This window comes from Mus pahari, chromosome 23, assembly GCF_900095145.1.
Source record: "Mus pahari chromosome 23, PAHARI_EIJ_v1.1, whole genome shotgun sequence".
Lineage (NCBI taxonomy): Eukaryota > Metazoa > Chordata > Mammalia > Rodentia > Muridae > Mus > Mus pahari.
The window spans coordinates 14,048,536-14,064,550 of NC_034612.1; the positions used below are offsets into that span (position 1 = coordinate 14,048,536).

At 57.9% G+C, this 16,015-nt stretch overlaps 3 protein-coding genes across 17 annotated transcripts in view; 2 read left to right on the plus strand and 1 right to left on the minus strand.

Annotated features, from left to right (window-relative positions):
- Positions 1-2,389: 2,389 nt before the first annotated feature.
- Positions 2,390-6,788, plus strand: Ogfod2 (2-oxoglutarate and iron dependent oxygenase domain containing 2). Of its 2 annotated transcripts, XM_021186932.2 has the most exons (8): positions 2,390-2,437; positions 3,515-3,742; positions 4,062-4,118; positions 4,489-4,602; positions 4,700-4,799; positions 5,333-5,460; positions 5,656-5,913; positions 5,983-6,788. In XM_021186932.2, exons 2-8 carry the CDS (start codon positions 3,614-3,616, stop codon positions 6,244-6,246), a joined length of 1,050 nt encoding a protein of 349 aa, XP_021042591.1. In that variant the 5' UTR covers positions 2,390-2,437; positions 3,515-3,613; the 3' UTR covers positions 6,247-6,788. The 2 variants fall into 2 exon arrangements, with proteins under 2 accessions (XP_021042591.1, XP_029389495.1); XM_029533635.1 differs by lacking the exon at positions 2,390-2,437 and having other exon boundaries at positions 3,671-3,755.
- A 605-nt stretch (positions 6,789-7,393) lies between these two features.
- Positions 7,394-9,512, plus strand: Arl6ip4 (ADP ribosylation factor like GTPase 6 interacting protein 4). 2 transcript variants are annotated; one of them, XM_029533716.1, is made up of 6 exons: positions 7,394-7,471; positions 7,748-7,931; positions 8,252-8,536; positions 8,614-8,731; positions 9,157-9,226; positions 9,312-9,503. In XM_029533716.1, exons 2-6 carry the CDS (start codon positions 7,760-7,762, stop codon positions 9,366-9,368), a joined length of 702 nt encoding a protein of 233 aa, XP_029389576.1. In that variant the 5' UTR covers positions 7,394-7,471; positions 7,748-7,759; the 3' UTR covers positions 9,369-9,503. The 2 variants fall into 2 exon arrangements, with proteins under 2 accessions (XP_029389576.1, XP_021042710.1); XM_021187051.2 differs by having other exon boundaries at positions 7,395-7,931; positions 9,312-9,512.
- A 518-nt stretch (positions 9,513-10,030) lies between these two features.
- Positions 10,031-16,015, minus strand: part of Pitpnm2 (phosphatidylinositol transfer protein membrane associated 2) — a 131,826-nt gene continuing 125,841 nt past the window's right edge. For all 13 annotated transcript variants that reach the window (XM_029533691.1, XM_029533689.1, XM_029533690.1 and 10 more), the window contains 8 exons: positions 15,230-15,378; positions 14,835-14,951; positions 14,438-14,554; positions 14,183-14,331; positions 13,880-14,029; positions 13,145-13,328; positions 12,939-13,067; positions 10,031-12,857 (listed from right to left, as the gene is read on the minus strand). In XM_029533691.1, coding sequence (XP_029389551.1) covers positions 12,534-12,857; positions 12,939-13,067; positions 13,145-13,328; positions 13,880-14,029; positions 14,183-14,331; positions 14,438-14,554; positions 14,835-14,951; positions 15,230-15,378 — 1,319 coding nt within the window. In that variant the 3' untranslated portion in view covers positions 10,031-12,533. The remainder of the gene's footprint in view (positions 12,858-12,938; positions 13,068-13,144; positions 13,329-13,879; positions 14,030-14,182; positions 14,332-14,437; positions 14,555-14,834; positions 14,952-15,229; positions 15,379-16,015) is intronic.

Consider the following 16,015-nt stretch of genomic DNA (forward strand, 5'->3'; position numbering starts at 1 on the left):
CGAGACAGGGTTTCTCTGTGTAGTCCTGGCTGTCCTGGAACTCACTTTGTAGACCAGGCTGGCCTCGAACTCAGAAATCCACCTGCCTCTGCCTCCTACGTGCTGGGATTAAAGGCGTGCGCCACCACCGCCCGGCCACAGTCTCTTTTGTTGAACTGGTGACTGGAATCTTTGGAAATGAAGGCTAAGTCCTCTGCTGCGTAGGCAAACTCAGGCTCCGTTGCCAGGAGCACCGGCAGGGCCGTGGCTGTGACCGCTCATGCCTCTCAGTCTATCAAATTGCTGTCCCTTGTTATCATGGCATCTCTCTTCTAGTGACTAGGACAGTGGACGATGTTTACCTTGGCAGGGTCATGGAGGCCTTCTGTAGAGCCAGTATTTCTTCTTTGTTCTTAATTTCTTTTCCTCCTGACGTCAGTAGACACCTTCTGTTGATATATGGCATCATAGACGTGGGCTGTGGCAAATGCGTACCTGCTATCCGTGTAGATGTTGAGTCTTTTGAGCCAATGTGTCCTCTGGCAGGGCCTGTCTAGCTACCACAGCTGCTCCAGTATGTTTTCTCTCTTCTTCTAGATAGCTGTTCCAGTCTGTGAGCCAGGTAATGTCTGTACCCTCTAGTGGCTGGTCCGTCGGATCTCCTTGCCACCTCTATGTCTCAGCAAGAACTTACTGGCAGTCTGGCTCTAGGAGCAGGGTAGCTAAGTTCAGACTTGCAGGAGGCAAAAGTGACTCTATCGGAGTTGAGCAACAGAGTCTGGTCACCAAGTCCTGTCCCAGAGTCAACTTATCTGCGTCCTTGACCAGTAACGTTATAGCAGCCACTGTGTGCAAACATGCAGGCCATCCCGCAGTCCCAGGGTCTAAGTTCTTAGATAAGTATGCCACAGGTCTCTTCCAGGGCCCCAATCTCTGAGTAAGAACCCCTTTAGGCAATACCTTTGTTTTCTGCCACGAATAGAAGGAAGGGCTTAGTCACATCCGGGAGGCCTAAAGCTGGAGCCGCATTAGGGCAGTCTTAATGGCAAAAAGGGCTGTTGCTCTTTTATTTTCCCATACGAAAGGCTGTTTACCGCTCTAATTCAACAAAACCTGGAATCCACAGTCTACGAAAGCCCACCGTGGCCAGGCACTTCTCTAACTTGCTTGGCACTGGTTGGTGGGGAATATGAAACACAGTCTCTTTTCTAGCTGCTTTTGACAGGTGTGCCGCCGGCCTCTGCCAAGGACTCAGCTTCTGTGTTAGCACCCCTTTTGCTATCCCTTTGCTTTTCGTCATGAACAGGTGGAAGGGTTTGGTCATGAGGGGGGCTCCTCTTCTTTTTCTCTGGGGCAGTCTCTTGCCCAGAGTCCTTTTTCTTTACAGAAAACACATTGATCTTTAGCCAAAGGCTTTTCTCTGTTGCCAGGTACTATCTTACTAAGTTCTCCAGTTTCCCTGACTCTTGTGGCCAGCATTTTATACAAGTTTCTCTCTTGTCTCTTATCCCTTTTTAATTCCCTGGCTTCCTGTTTCTTCTGTTTATCGATCACAAGTGCTAACTTTATCGGCGGGTGCCACCTTGCTAGGTTCTAGTCTTTGCTATTTACCTCTTCGCTCCTGTTTCCTAACTGCAATGGAGATCTCATACAATGTTCCCCCCCCCTCTCTCTCTCTCTATATATATATATGTGTGTGTGTGTGTATTGTTCCTCCTCCTTTTCTTTGCTTCCTTTGGATGTTATCTTTTTTTTTTTTTTTTTTTTTTTTTTTTTTTTTTTTTGAGACAGGGTTTCTCTGTGTAGCTCTGGCTGTCCTGGAACTCACTCTGTAGACCTGGCTGGCCTCGAACTCAGAAATCTGCCTGCCTCTGCCTCCTGAGTGCTGGGATTAAAGGCGTGCGCCACCACGCCCAGCTCTGGATGTTATCTTATTATCACGTCCCTATCCTGCCTCTGCCCTGGTTTTGTAGAAATATAGTTGGCTAATGTGCACCAAAGCTGTTTACAGGAGCTTCCCCCCCCCCCCGCCTGATACTTGAGGAATTTTCCCTTTCTCTGCCAATGTAAGCAAGTTCAATAGTTCAATACCACCCCGGCCCCTTCCCCCATCTGAGAGATTGGCCAATCAGTTTCTGGTAATTAGTTACGGCAGTCCAAGGAAGGAGTTTGTAACTCTGCACGTTGGCCCACACTCATGTGCATTCCTTGCACACTCACACTTAGGAGAGTCTCACTGCTCCTGTGGAGTGCAAACCAATCAGGCTGTTGTACACTTTGCCCAGCGATCAAGGGCCATCTGTAGTCTCTCCTGTGGTCCTAGGGAGGGCAGGGGGACTTAGGGAGCTGGAAGCTGATCTCCAAAGATGCTGATGAAAAGGAAGACCAGGCCCCGTCACAGGCTGTGAAGGCCACACCCCCTCCTACTGAGGTCCAGAAGTTTCTTTCCCAGTCACAGGTAGGACAGGGCTGGGCTTGCTGTAGAAAAAGGAACCTAGGATGTGCTGTCCTGTGGGGATGTGGATGTGTGTGGGTGAACGCCTATGTGAGGGGGGGAATATATCTGAGAGCATGTGACATCCGTGGGAGACACTTCCGGATGTGGAGATTTGCCGGTGAGCACGTGTGAACAGATGGATGGCAACATGAGGATGTGGCTACATACAGTGTACATGCATGTCCACGCAAACTGGCATCCATTGTGTGACCCCCATTGAGATTCACAGTGACCATCCGTGAAACCATACCAAAGCAGTCCAAACAGAAGTCGCCACTGGGTTCCCCCACTCAGAGACCCCTAAGGTGGGAGGGCCCGGAGGGCACTCAGAGGGCACACTCCTGAATTCAGATCCCAGCTAGCACCTGACTGGATGCGTGGGCCAGACCTGCGTCCCTGAGCCTAGATGGTTGTGAGCCACCATGTGGTTGCTGGGATTTGAACTCAGGACCTCTGGAAGAGCAGTCAGTACTCTTAACCGCTGAGCCATCTCTCCAGCTCCCGACTTCATCCTTTCGGGGCACCTTGGTTACCCATGAACCACGACGCTCTGCAGATCTGCTGGGGGGGATGCCCGCTGTGTTCACAGAGAGTACAGCGGCTCCCAGAGGCGAGGACGCACGCCCAGTAAAAACTTGCAACCCAGATACTTGAACTTGACCGGGAAGAGGGGCGTGACTGCCACAGACACGCCCCGCCCCGCCCACACTGCCTCCTATAGGAGAGGGGCGGGATGTGACACGTGACGCAGCGTTTTCCAGGCGTCACCCTTAGGGGACACGCAGGGACGAGCAGTGAATGCCCAACCCGAGCTCACCCTCGCAGCCGGCGCCGTGGACTTGCACGCTGCGTCAGGAGGCTCCGCAAAGAGATTTCTAGTAGGAGACAGGGCAGTGAGTCCCGCACTGTCTGCGTCCTGTGACTGTCCCATCTCACCCCGCTGTAAATCGGGGGCCACTCGTCCGTACCCCGTGCTGGGGACACCTTCCACCTCTTGCTTTCTACGCGGGCCTGCCCAGTCTTCGTTATCCTCCGCAGTTACGAATTGCCAGCGGCCCCTTGGCTGCCTGGCGCCGAGCCCTCGGCGGTGACGTCTACGGAAGGATCCGCGACGGAGGCTGGCGCGGCCGCTTTACCATGGCGACGGCCGCGCCACGGCGCTTCTGCCGCTGCGCCTGCTTCTGCTCCCAGAACCTGTACGTGGCGCGCTACGGGCTGCACCTGCGCTTCCGGGACGAGCATCAGCTGCGCCGTGACTACGGCCCGGTGAGGGGTCCGGGTAAGGTGGAGTGGGAGGCGACATCAAGTGCAGGGGAGGAGAGGCCCGGACATCAGGAATGGCTTTGCCTGAGTGTGCAACCCAAGTGTGCACACCTGGCCTGTCGCTGCAGGATGGCAGCTCCCTAGTCGCTGAGAGCACGCGTGCGGAGGACAGTGGACAGACGTTTTAACAGATCTTTCGGTGACCCTGTCACTCTCATCTCCGTGACAAGGGGTGGGGTGGTGGCGCTGAGGCTCGGAGATGTTTATTCGCTCGCTTTGGGTCCCGTTAGCCCTTCCCGCTAACTGGCCTTTCCGCTCGTAGCTCCTGCGCAGCCGTGGTTGTGTCACCCCCAAGGACTTCCAGCAACTCTTGGAGGAGGTAACTTACCCCGTCAGCCCTTTCTCTGGAGTCCTCGACCCTGAAAGACTTCTTAGCCCTCTTTTTTTTCCTGTTCCTGCTTCCACTCACTCCCACTCGGAGATCCTGGTCCAGGTTCGAGAAAGACTAAATTGCCTCCAGCATCCCTGTCTCAACCGCTGAGTGGGACAGACGGGGCCATCACCCCTATTTCAGTTGTTAGGTGGCCTTGACACCTGCAGTGGGCCGTGGCAGGTTCAAGAAGTATAGGGAGACTTGCCCTCCAGCCCAGGCTACACTTTGGTCTTCCTGGGCCCCAGTATCTTCACTTGTACAATGGCGTTGGAGGTGAGAGACTCTGGTTGGTGACTAACTGCCTTTGCGGGCCCAGCTTGAGCAGGAGGTCGGGCGCCGCCGCAGGCTGGGACAGGAATCGGCTGTCAGGAAAGCTCTCATTGCCAGCTCCTACCACCCAGCGAGGCCTGAGGTCTACAGCTCACTGCAGGTACACGGGGCCGGCCTGGGAGCTTGGGGGCTGGCCGAGGCGGAGGCTGCTCTGGTGGGGGCTACATTTGCACAGCTGCCCCATGTTCTGCTCCCAGGATGCTGCTCTGGCCCCCGAGTTTATGGCTGCAGCTGAATATAGTGCGTCCCCAGGTGCAGATCTAGAGGGCCTTCTCCAGCGTCTGGAGACAGTGTCAGGTAAGGTGCCATCACCAGCTGGCACCGGGTGGGGGTCGGGGGAGCCTGAGATACTTGGATATGGGAGGCTGGGTGGGTTTTGTTTGTTTGTTTGTTTGTTTGTAGGGAAGAGGTTCCAGATAAGGAGTGTGTGTGTGTGTGTGTGTGTGTGTGTAGCCTTGGCCTGGAACTCAATCTGTAGACCAAGCTGGCTTTGAACTCCCAGAGATCCTCCTGTCTCTGCCTCTCCAGTGCTGGGATTAAAGGCGTGTGCCAGCAAAGCCAGGCAAGGCTTGGTGCTTTACCTCCCATTTCTAGTCTAAAAATAGGAGGAAATGGGAAGACAGTGGGGCCAGTCTGCCTGGAGTAGGGCATCTCATTAATTCATCCCTCATTCATTCATTCACTCATTGACCATCTAGCTAGGATCAGGGCAGTAAGTCACTGTCCCCATTGTCCAGAGGAAACAGGCTTGCAGTCCGTAAGATGACAGGCTGGTTCCTGAGGGCATTGAGTCGCCACTCCGAGTTCACTACCTGCCCCTCCTTCTTCAGAGGAGAAGCGCATCTATCGGGTGCCAGTGTTCTCGGCCAAGTTCTGCCAGACCCTGCTGGAGGAGCTGGAGCATTTCGAGCAGTCGGACATGCCCAAGGGAAGGCCCAACACCATGAACAACCACGGGGTGGGTGAGGCCTTCCCTGTGAATCTAGGAAGTCGGGGCATCTCATGTGGGAGGCTCCTCTGAGGTGCTGCGGACAGGCTACCTGCCCCTCTCTGAGCCCAAAGACTACCATGAAAGCAGACAGCTTTTGCCCTTAGCAACATCTTTGGCAAAGATACGGGGATGCAGAGTGAAGCCCCTGGGCATCCTTCCTAGGTACTGATGCATGAGCTAGGCCTGGACGACCCCCTGGTGACCCCGCTGCGGGAACGCTTCCTGCTGCCGCTCATGGCCTTGCTGTACCCAGACTGCGGTGGGGGCCACCTTGACAGCCACCGTGCCTTTGTGGTCAAGTACGCACTGGGCCAGGACCTGGAGCTGGGCTGTCACTACGATAACGCTGAGCTCACCCTCAATGTGGCTCTGGGCAAGGACTTCACAGGGGGTGCCCTGTACTTTGGGGGCCTCTTCCAGGTGAGTGGAGCACACCAGGTGGGGCCCAGGCAGGTGTGAGTGCCCCAACCTGAACCACGGCCTCTGCAGGCACCCACAACCCTGAAGGAGACCCTGGAAGTGGAGCACGTGGTGGGCTCTGGTATTCTGCACCGTGGCGGCCAGCTGCACGGGGCTCGGCCCCTGTGTACTGGAGAGCGCTGGAACCTCGTCGTGTGGCTGCGGGCATCTGCTGTTCGAAATCGCCTCTGTCCCATGTGCTGCCAGAAGCCAGAGCTGGTGGACGATGAGGGTTTCGGTGACGGCTTCACCCGGGAGGAGCCGACCACGGTGGATGTCTGTGTGTTGACTTGAGCCTGGTTTCCCCCCGGAGGTGGGAGGTGTTGGTGCTGTGGCAACAGAAAACTTGCCATCGTGGGCAGGGAGGGCAGAAATAAACTCTGCAGGCATGCCACTCCTTGGGTCAAAAGGACACGCAGACGTCTGGGTCTTTCTTTGGACAGGTGATCTGTAGCCAGCCTTATTTGAGATGAAGTACTGAGGGTTGGGAGTGGAGCAGGCCCAGGAAGAGAAGAAGCCATGGAAAGACATGACTCCTAGGGAGCTCTGACTGAGGAGGGAGATTTGCTTCAGTCAGTGGCTCAGAGATGGGGCTGGGCAGCAAGGGAGGGAGAGCTCTCACCAGACATCTACCTCAGGTAAAGTGGCTCCAGGGACTAAGTGAAGTTCACTACTCTATCAGCAGTGCTGGAGAGTGGAGGATTGGGGAGAGGGGATCCAGACTTTCTGGGTTCAAGTCTGTGTTCTGCATGTCCAGCTGTGGGGCTCTGGACTCGCTAGCGCCCCAGTTGTTGTGACAGTCCAACAAGTTGATGTTTATAAAGCACTTTATAACACCCCTCTGTGTGCTATTATTTAAGTGTGTGCGATTAGTGGTTCCGAGATTGGGTGAGGGGTGCTGTGCACACTGTTTGGGTCACATATTTGTAACCCTGGGGACTCGGTCCTAAGTCTCCCAATTCCAGCTTCTCTGGGGAAATGGCAAGATGCAGTAATGCAAGATGCAGGAGTCTCCGCAGCACACCCGGCAGGCCGGTGATTCATTGCTGAACTGGCTGTCATGCTCCATGCACGGCTCTGGGTGGGCATCTGTGTCTGCGACCTCTACTACCGAGTGATGGGGGGAACACACCAGACCTCTTAGCTAGGCAAAGCTCTCAGTTTGGCGGAGTGGACAGACTGGCAGGCTAGGGGAGAGAGAGGGGGGAGGGGGAGGGAGAGGGTGAGAGAGAGAGAGAGAGCCCACGGGCTCGCAGGTGGCGCTGGGCCACGATCGTCCCCTACCTACGCGGAGGTGCACGGAGGATCCGCTCTCATGCTTGTGGGCGCCCTAGAGGCGGAACTCAGGGTTCCGGAACTAAAGACATCATAGACTCAAAGTATACCCGGATGATCTTCAGGGACGGCCCCAGACCGGAAGAGCCGGACCCGCCGCCGTTTCCTCCCACGAAGGGCCTGCTGAGGGCTAATGGTCGATGTGGGGAACCGGTAGCCTCGGGACCCGTCTCCGGCGACCCAGGTGACCCTGTTGCAGCTGAGGAAAGCCGCGGAGTTCCCTCCTTGGGCCACCAAATCCAGTGCGCAGGCGTGTGGGCGGGGCGGGCCCTTAAAGGGACCGCGGCGCGGGAGTCGGAGGAGGAGCGGGGATCGCTAAGCCCCGGGGCTCGCTCCGGCAGGAATGGGCACTGGGGGCCCCGAGGATCGAGGATCGGGCCCCGTTGGCGCAGCGTTTGGATTCGCCTCCGTGCTCAAGAGGAGTCTCAGGCTAAGTAAGCGCTTTCCTCCGGGTCCCTAGCCCGCCTCGCTAATGGCTCACGTTGGCTCTCGCAAGCGCTCCAGAAGTCGCAGTCGGTCCCGGTCCCGTAGTGGTCGGCGAGGGTCGGAAAAGCGAAGTAAGAGGAGTAGCAAGGACGCCTCGAAGAACGGTTCAGCCTCCAGATCCCAGGGCCACAAGGCCGGCAGCGCCTCCGCTGTTGAGGGTGAGGACCACGGGGGACAGGGAAGAGGGGTGTGTGGCGCCTGCACTGCGGGAGGCTGGCATCTGCTGGCATCACCCAACCCCGGGAGCGAGGCACTGAAACCCTAGGGTGTGAAGGAGGTTCTGTTGACTGGAGGGTGTGCTTATTCATGCCTTTAATGCATTGGGTCTTCGAGGTTGAGCATGGTCAGGACTCTGCCAGGCACATAGTGACTTCTAGAACCCCAAAGAAGGTTCCAGATGTTCTCTTGGTGAGCCCATTGGGAGGGTCCCTACCGCTAGAGCAGGGGACAAAGGCCTGACCTTCTCCCTGCATCACAGAGAGAAGCAAGCACAAGGCCCGGAGGACATCGCGATCCAGCTCTTCCTCCTCCTCCTCCTCTTCCAGTTCTTCTAGCTCCGCCTCATCCTCATCCTCCAGTGATGGCCGGAAGAAGCGAGCGAAGCACAAGGAGAAGAAGAGGAAGAAGAAGAAGAAGAAGAAACGGAAGAAGAAGTTGAAGAAGAGAGGCAAGGAGAAGGCAGTGGTGCACCAGAGTGAGGCTCTGCCCGGGCCCTCGCTGGATCAGTGGCACAGATCAGCTGGGGAGGACAATGATGGTCCAGGTACCATGGCGGGCCAGCATGAGGTGGGGAGAGGGTCCTCTCCCCAGGTCTGACACGCCCTCCACATTCCCTTCCAGTCCTGACGGATGAGCAGAAGTCTCGCATCCAGGCCATGAAGCCCATGACTAAGGAGGAGTGGGACGCTCGCCAGAGCGTTATTCGAAAGGTGGTGGACCCAGAGACAGGACGCACAAGGTGTGGTACAGAAGGCACAGAGCCAGCTAACCCTGTTCTCGGTTCAGGATGTGCTCCGGTGGGGAGTTGTCACCATTTTTCTAACAAAGTGTGGGGGAAATAGTCACTTGAGATGTGATGTCCCAGCTGTTACCCCCTGCTGTGCCTCTTGAGGAGTTGTAGGACCAGAAGGGCCTCGATGCTTTTCAAATGGCTGGTCTGGGTTAATGGTGCAGGCAGACAAGGGAGAGCCTACCTGGCCTGTCTCCATTCTGTCCCAAGACTGGTAATTGATTGGGAGGAGCGCCCAGGCATCCCCTTCTCAACATAGCCGGACTTGAGCCCCGAGACCTTTCCTTGGGTGGTTCTGCTTCCGTTGCTATGGCGTGAGAGTCCTAGACTCTCGGGCTAAGCTGATGACCTCCTACCCACCCCCCCACCCCCAGGCTCATCAAGGGAGACGGTGAGGTCTTAGAGGAAATCGTAACCAAAGAACGACACAGAGAGATCAACAAGGTTGGTGGTGCCACTCTGCCCGTGCTCTGCCCACATTGTGTCTACACGCAAGTTTCTCACACTTCCAACCTGTTTCCTTCCTCAGCAAGCCACCCGAGGGGATGGCCTGGCCTTCCAGATGCGAGCGGGCCTGCTTCCCTGAGGGCCCGGCCGCCAGGTTTGTGAGCTTGGAGTCTGATGGGTCCAGGTGCCTTTACTACAGCCCAGCATCCTCTTGGGTACAGTGGGTGGCCTAAGCATCGAATTGGACAGCGGAGTGTCACTATTAAATGATCTTGGTCACAGAGTTCCTGTCATGTTGCATTTTGTGCTGAGGAGTGGGACTGTTACCATTTGACTTCTGGAGAGAGAGGTGCTCATCTCTGGGGAAAGCTGGCTTGTGTCCTGGTGTTACTCTTTAATTGATCCCACCTGGTCCCGCCCTGCCCTGCCCCTGCCGAGTCCAAGTTCAGTCTTGGTCCTTAGGTTGAGCTCATCAGGCTGTGTCCTGTCCCATACATCATGACAGACAGGAGCCTGGTCAGGTAGGAGTCCAGCTCTGGCTTATTGGCTGTATCCGCTGGGGAGGAGAGGCCAGGAGACCTACCTCACCAGGTCCGTGCACGTGCGTGGGAAGGGCTGTCAGGCTCACGTTCCTGTGGCTAGCATGTGTCACTTTCTGTGATGGTGTCACATACTGTTGGAACCATGATGGTCATCCCCCATCCCCACCCCCTACACACACACACACACACACACACACACACACACACACCAGGAGACCCATGGGTGCCGCTGCCACAGTAATGAGACAAGAAGGAAGCCTCCTGCTTCTTTAATTGGTGTAACAGACTGTGACACGGTATACAGAGAGCACACTCAGGCCAGACAGCATGGGGTGGGGTCAGGACAGTTCACACAACGATCCGGAGAAACAAGACAGTACAGGGACAGATGGGGGTCTGAGATGTGAAGGTGAAACGGGAGGGTGGTGGCTCCCACAGAGCCGGGAAAAGGGATGGGGAACTTTGCAGAATCCTTCTTTAGAAATCAAAGAGAAGGCAGGTGGTTGGTGATGGGTGGCATCGAGGCTCAGTCCTGGGGACTGGGGATGGGAGGGACTGACTAAGGCTTCTATTCTAACAGGCCTGGGGTGGGGGCAGTCAGCAAGGTCTGCCTCACCCTTTGGTTACGAATGGCCGGGCCTGAGCCCTGCAGCTCAGCACCTGACACTGTAAACATTTTTTTGGTATTTTTAAAGGACTTTGACCTTCCTCTCTTACTTTCTGTAGAAGTGGGGCTTCCTCAAGAGAACAAGCCAAAGGGAATCTTAAGGGAGACAAAAAGCAGACTTGAGTGAGGTTTTGGAGGGAGGCTGCCCGTCTCACCATCTATGGCTGAGGGCCCTGGGACGGCCCAGGGGACTATTGCTGTTGTCCTTGGCATGGCTGACAGCTGGGCAGGCATGGGCATTTAGAGCCACAGGGGCTGCCCAGGGGAGAGACCAAGCCTGCCGGCCCCAGGCCTCTCCTGCCTTACTGCAGGTGGCTTGAGCTTCTCACAATGGCTGGTCACCTAGGCTGAAGCAGGACGGGTGGGGCTGAGGGAGGAGGCCCTGACCCCCGGGGCCCCCGGTGGGGCAGTGATTGTCGGGCCAGCAGCTTCCTGTGGGGCCCCCAGTGGGGAGTGGTGGGACAAATATTGCACTTTTACTGTGACAGTTCCATGGAATCTTGGTCCATAAAATAATCACTGCTTTATACAGAACGCTGGAAACAACACAAAGCTACACCTTATGAGAAGACCCTGAAAGTCTCACCCCTCCAGACATTTTTTTCCCCCTCTGCACAAAATAAATAGCTTTCTTCCCGTGTAGGCTCGCCGTGGCAGGAGTCCCACGCGCCTGTGCTGTACATAGCTACACAGCAAAGTCAGTGCCTCCTGTACCCCTGTTGGGCCCAGCCACGCGGCTCTGCGTCCGAGTCCAGCCTGGCAGCGACTCAGGCACAGAGCCCCATCGCTGGACCGTGGGCCCGAGCTCCATGGGCTCAGCCAACGCAGGGAAGGTGCAGGAGAGGTGTGGTCAGTGCTGTGAGGAAGGCGGGGGCTCAGACCCAGTGTGTAGGTCACCCTTCCGTATTTGGGGAGCAATAAGATGGCTGTGTGCCCATAGGCTAGAGAGTGAGCTGTGGCTTCCTGGAGTCGACATTAAACGAAACGGCGTTAAGAAAACCTAAGAGCCCCACCCGCCCCAGAGTAGGAAGTCAGTGGAATCGTGGGCCAGGTGCAGGGCCCACAGGCCAGACTTAGTAGGGCCCTGTCACAGTGCTGGGTGTTCCTAATGTAGCAGGCTGCGCTGACACTGAGTTAAGAAAAGGAAGCAGCCGAGGATTGCCTGTTTTTAAAAAACAAAACAAAACAAAACCTTATAGAAACCAGATGGAGAAGTAGAAAGGCGTAGAAACATGGTGGGCAGCAGCCGTGGCACAGGGCCCCAGCCCAGGACAGGCGAGGAGCAACGGTGGAGGCCAGGCTTCTCCAGGTCCAGCTGCCCAAGGTGGGCTACCAAGAGCCAGTGACATCAGTTCCGGAACTGCACTGAGCTCTGGGTGGGGCAGGTGGATGGGTGGGTAGCAGTCTGGGACTGCCACTGGGCCGCTGTGGTGTCGACAGACCGGGCAGGCAGCAGAAATTACGATATGTATGGCCTTTCTCTCCTGCCTGCGTGAAGGTTTTCCACACTGGACCACTCTGTGTGGTGACAGGCCCTGGCCTGGGTCAGCAGAGACTGGATTTTCATGCATGTCAACATGTCTAGGGCCAGGAGATGGTAACAGGTCTCCACTCTCAAAAACTAGTGCAAAACCAGTGAGGTTGGACAGTTGAGAACTGGAGTCAACAAGAAGCGGGCTGGACCCCATTGGAGCCACTACCAAATAGGAAGGGGCGCCAGTGGACAGGGAGGTGGCAGGCAGGGCCAAGACCCACGACTGGCACCAGGAGGCTGAGAGATCAACACGGAGCAAGATGCCCAGGAATGCCTCCCAGACTGGGCTAGGTGGCCTACCGATCCTGGCTCCTCTCCCATCATGGGCTGGACGTCCTGCCAGGTCCCATGACCAGCTGGGCTCCTCAGAGCCTAGGGCATCAGGCAAGGCTGGGAGGGCTGTGTTGGCATGGCCATGTCTTCCAAGGGGCCCTGGGTCGCTCTCAGGCCATGTCTGTGCGTGTCCCCAGCCACCAACGTGTGCTGCCCAGGCCAGGCCTCCCAGGAGGGCCGGTGCCCTGGCCTAGCACCATGGAGACCACAGCGCCTCCTGAGAGTGTCCTACTTGGGTCCCGTGGCTGCCCCTGGTTCAAGCCGGCCTGCCATGGCCCGGCCCCAGCAGCTGGCCGCCATGCTCATGCTGCGCTGGCCCCGCTGCTCGCTGTCCATCTGGGTCTGGGTCCGATCGTGCCGATGGCTGGGCCCACTGGGCTGGGCCGAGATGGTGCGGAGCAGGTGATTCCGGGAGCGCAGGAAGTCACTCTGGCCAGGTAGGCCGAAGCTGCCCTTGCGCAAAGCCATGCGCGTGGCCGTGTTCCGGGCTGGGCGAGCCCGGTGATTGTACTTGAGCTGGGCCAGGTGGGCCGCGTAGCCATCCGTGATGAACTGCAGAGGAGTGACAGGGGCAGGCTGTTAAGTGTCCTGGGGTTCCCCAAGGAACGTGTGCCCTTCACTGAACCCCATTACCTGGCACTGCTGCTGTAGCTTCTTGGTGGGTCGGCCCACGATGTAGATGTGCATGGGAGAGAGGCTGATGGAGTTATAGACCGCCACATCCTTCGTGGAGCCGTAGGCCGCATGCGCGCGCAGGTGCAGCTGTGGACGAAGACGACCATGGGCACGGGCTGGGCCTTCCGGCCCTCCCCTCCTTACCCAGTCCTCCCAAGCCCCACCTCAGAGATGAGCAGCTTCAGAAAGTTAGCCTTATGGCGCAGTGGGTCATGCACCAGGCCATCACAGAAGGACACCACACCGTGAGGGAAATTGTGCTGAGCCAGCCATGCTACCACCCGCTGCTTTTGCATGTCGGGCCGGCCGGTCACATAGATGATGAGGTAGCCCAGGTCCTGCCAGTGTCTGTGGAGGCAAGGGGCAGGCGTGGTGTCCCGTGGCTGCTCTCCTCTTTCTCCTCTCCCTCCTCCTCCTCTTCCTCCTCCTCCCCACCCTCCCCCCTCCCCTTCTCTCTCCTCCAGCCTCCCTTTCCTGCCCAGCTAGAGCTCATTTGAGCCACTGAAAAATGCTGAGCCTTGCGGTGCCCGGCTGCCCCGATTGTCATCCCCAGATGTTCCTGAGGCCGAGGCAGGAGGATGGCAAGTTCAAGGCAGCCTGGGGCAATCTGGCGAGACCCCGTCTCGAAGAGTAGAATACCGCCTTGTGTGAGTGAGGCCCCGGGTTCAGTGCCTAGCACTGCACACAGGGTATATCCTAGCCAGCAGCACTGAGGGTGAACAGCAATGTCAAAGCCTCGCTGGCACTGAGCTTGCGGGGGGGGGGGGTGTGATCCTAGGTCCCCTCAAAGGGGGCATCCTCGGAACTGGCCTGACAGCGGGCATGGCAACAGCTTGCTCAAGGGCACACCAGTCAGTGGTGGCACCGGGTCCCACCCACCTTCTGACCGCCACACTCACCGCACCACGTCCACAGCCCCGGCGCGCACCTTGGGGTCGCTGCCCATGATGGACACACTGGCGGCAAAGGAGCCGTCGATACTGAAGACCACGAACTCTGTGCCCTTGGGGAGCACGGTGATGTAGCTGTCGGCAAATGTGTGGTCTCCCCTGGTTGTCAAGGATAGCTCGTCAGAACCAGCCAGAGCATCCACCTCTCCCTCCCTCCCTCCCCCCTCCCTCCCTCCCTCCCTCCCACCCTTGCCCCCTTCTACACCCAGGAGGCTGGCCCTGCTCTGCATGGGCCCCCCCAGAGGCACATACCTGACCACCATCTTGATGGGGTAGACGCCCACCCCCAGGCGGTGTGTTTCTGGAATGGTGTAGGAGACGCGCCCGCTGCTGTTGGTCACTAGAGTGTCTAGGTACAGCCACTCACCTGAAGGTGGTTGCGTCATGATGTGCACGTCCACCTGAAGCCCAGGGAAGCTGCTTACAGACAGGCCATGGCCTGGCCTCAGTCCTCACCCCTGGGGCCAGGGGAAATGGAGGTCGCACCTCAGGTGGCCACATCCTTACCTTTTCCCCAGTCAGGGTGACCATGTCCAAGGGCCCATACATGAACCGGCCTGTCACAACCTGTGGGCCATCCTCATTGGCAACTGCGTCATTGATCCGGTGGTTGGCTGCCACGTTCTGGAGGAGGGGAGGGAAGGAGAGGAATGGAGAGCGGTGGGGTCTTCTGAGCTCACCTAATACCTCTGTGATGGGTCTGGGGGTTGAGCCCATGCTGTGGTCCAGCCAACAACCAGGCCAGGCAGAGGGGGAGCCAGCCTTACTGTCCTCTCTCCCCTCCCAGCTCCCGCCTCACCCCTCACTGATCAGATGAGACAGCTCGGCGGTGGGACACAGCTTCGGATGGCACGGGACTCCACGGGATGCTAGCCGTGGGCCTGAGCACCCAGAGGAGCCTCACCCGCAGCTTCACGTGGGTCCTCTTGCGCTGCCACTTCTCCCTGGGCTGCGAAGGCGTGAACACGGACACCTCCTTGCCGTCCAGCTCTAGGATGCTCGAGCTGTCGTGCCGCATGACCTGCGGGACAGAGGCAGGCCATGGGGCAGGCTCAGACCTGAGCGGCTGCTCGGGAAAAGGACCAGCCGTCCCCAGGGCTGGCAGTGAGCACCTGGCAGGGTCCGCAGGATGATCAAACCCTCTAGTCTTGCCTGCCTGTCCTTACTGCAGCCGGCTCCACGGTCCTACTCGAGCAGCATGCCCTGGGTGCCAGGCGCCTGGCCTGATGGGACAGGGAGGAGCCCTTGCGCTATCTCGGGACCTCCTGCGAGGCCCAGTTGTACCTGGGCAGTGGGTACCTGTCTCAGCAGAAAGGAGACCACATCGGTTGACTCCCAGTAGCTGGCGTGGAAGAGGTGGGGCAGGGCCACCGTGGGGAAGGCTGTGAGGGCGTCCGGGCAGTACAGGGCGTAGTCAATCCGCTTCTGGCCCCACCACTTGGCAGCAACTGCCAGGAGGAAGGGTTGTGATTGCCCTGCGGGGCTCCCGGACAGACGGAGACCCTAGGGGGTCACCTGGCACGCAGGCCTGTTCCTCTCAGACTAGCCCTCCCCCTCCCCCGGGTGCAGTCAAAGCAGGCTTTCTCCCAGGCTGGTTACAGGCAAGCGGTAAGTGTAGAAGCTGCCCACAGGCAGCCTGCAGTGGGGGATGCGCAGCCCTGTGGCGGTGCTGAGGGGCGTGAGGGTTTCTGGATGAGCTGACCCTGTGTGGGTGATGATCAAGGGGGGCCGCTACCCTAGACCCTGTCCAGCCTCTCTCTAATCTTCCTGCTCCCGAGGCTCGAGGCACCTCGGTTTGACAATTCTAGACTCTCCAGGTAAGGCCTGCTGCCCCTTTCCCGTGCCTTAGGGAGGCCTAGAGCCTTCACGACAGAGGGACTCTGTCCTCTCTCGAGGGAGACAGAGCGTGGGACAGCCATGCCTGGTGCCTGCTTCACGGCCTTAGCCCCCCTGAGTTCTGCCCGTGGCCTGTGAGACAGCACCCTAGGCAGGCCTGCTCTCTCCTCTCACCCAAGGCTGTGTCTCCGGTCAGCCTCAGCCTCAGCAGGAGGTGGCAGGCAGGGCTTAGCAGTGAGCTAATGAACA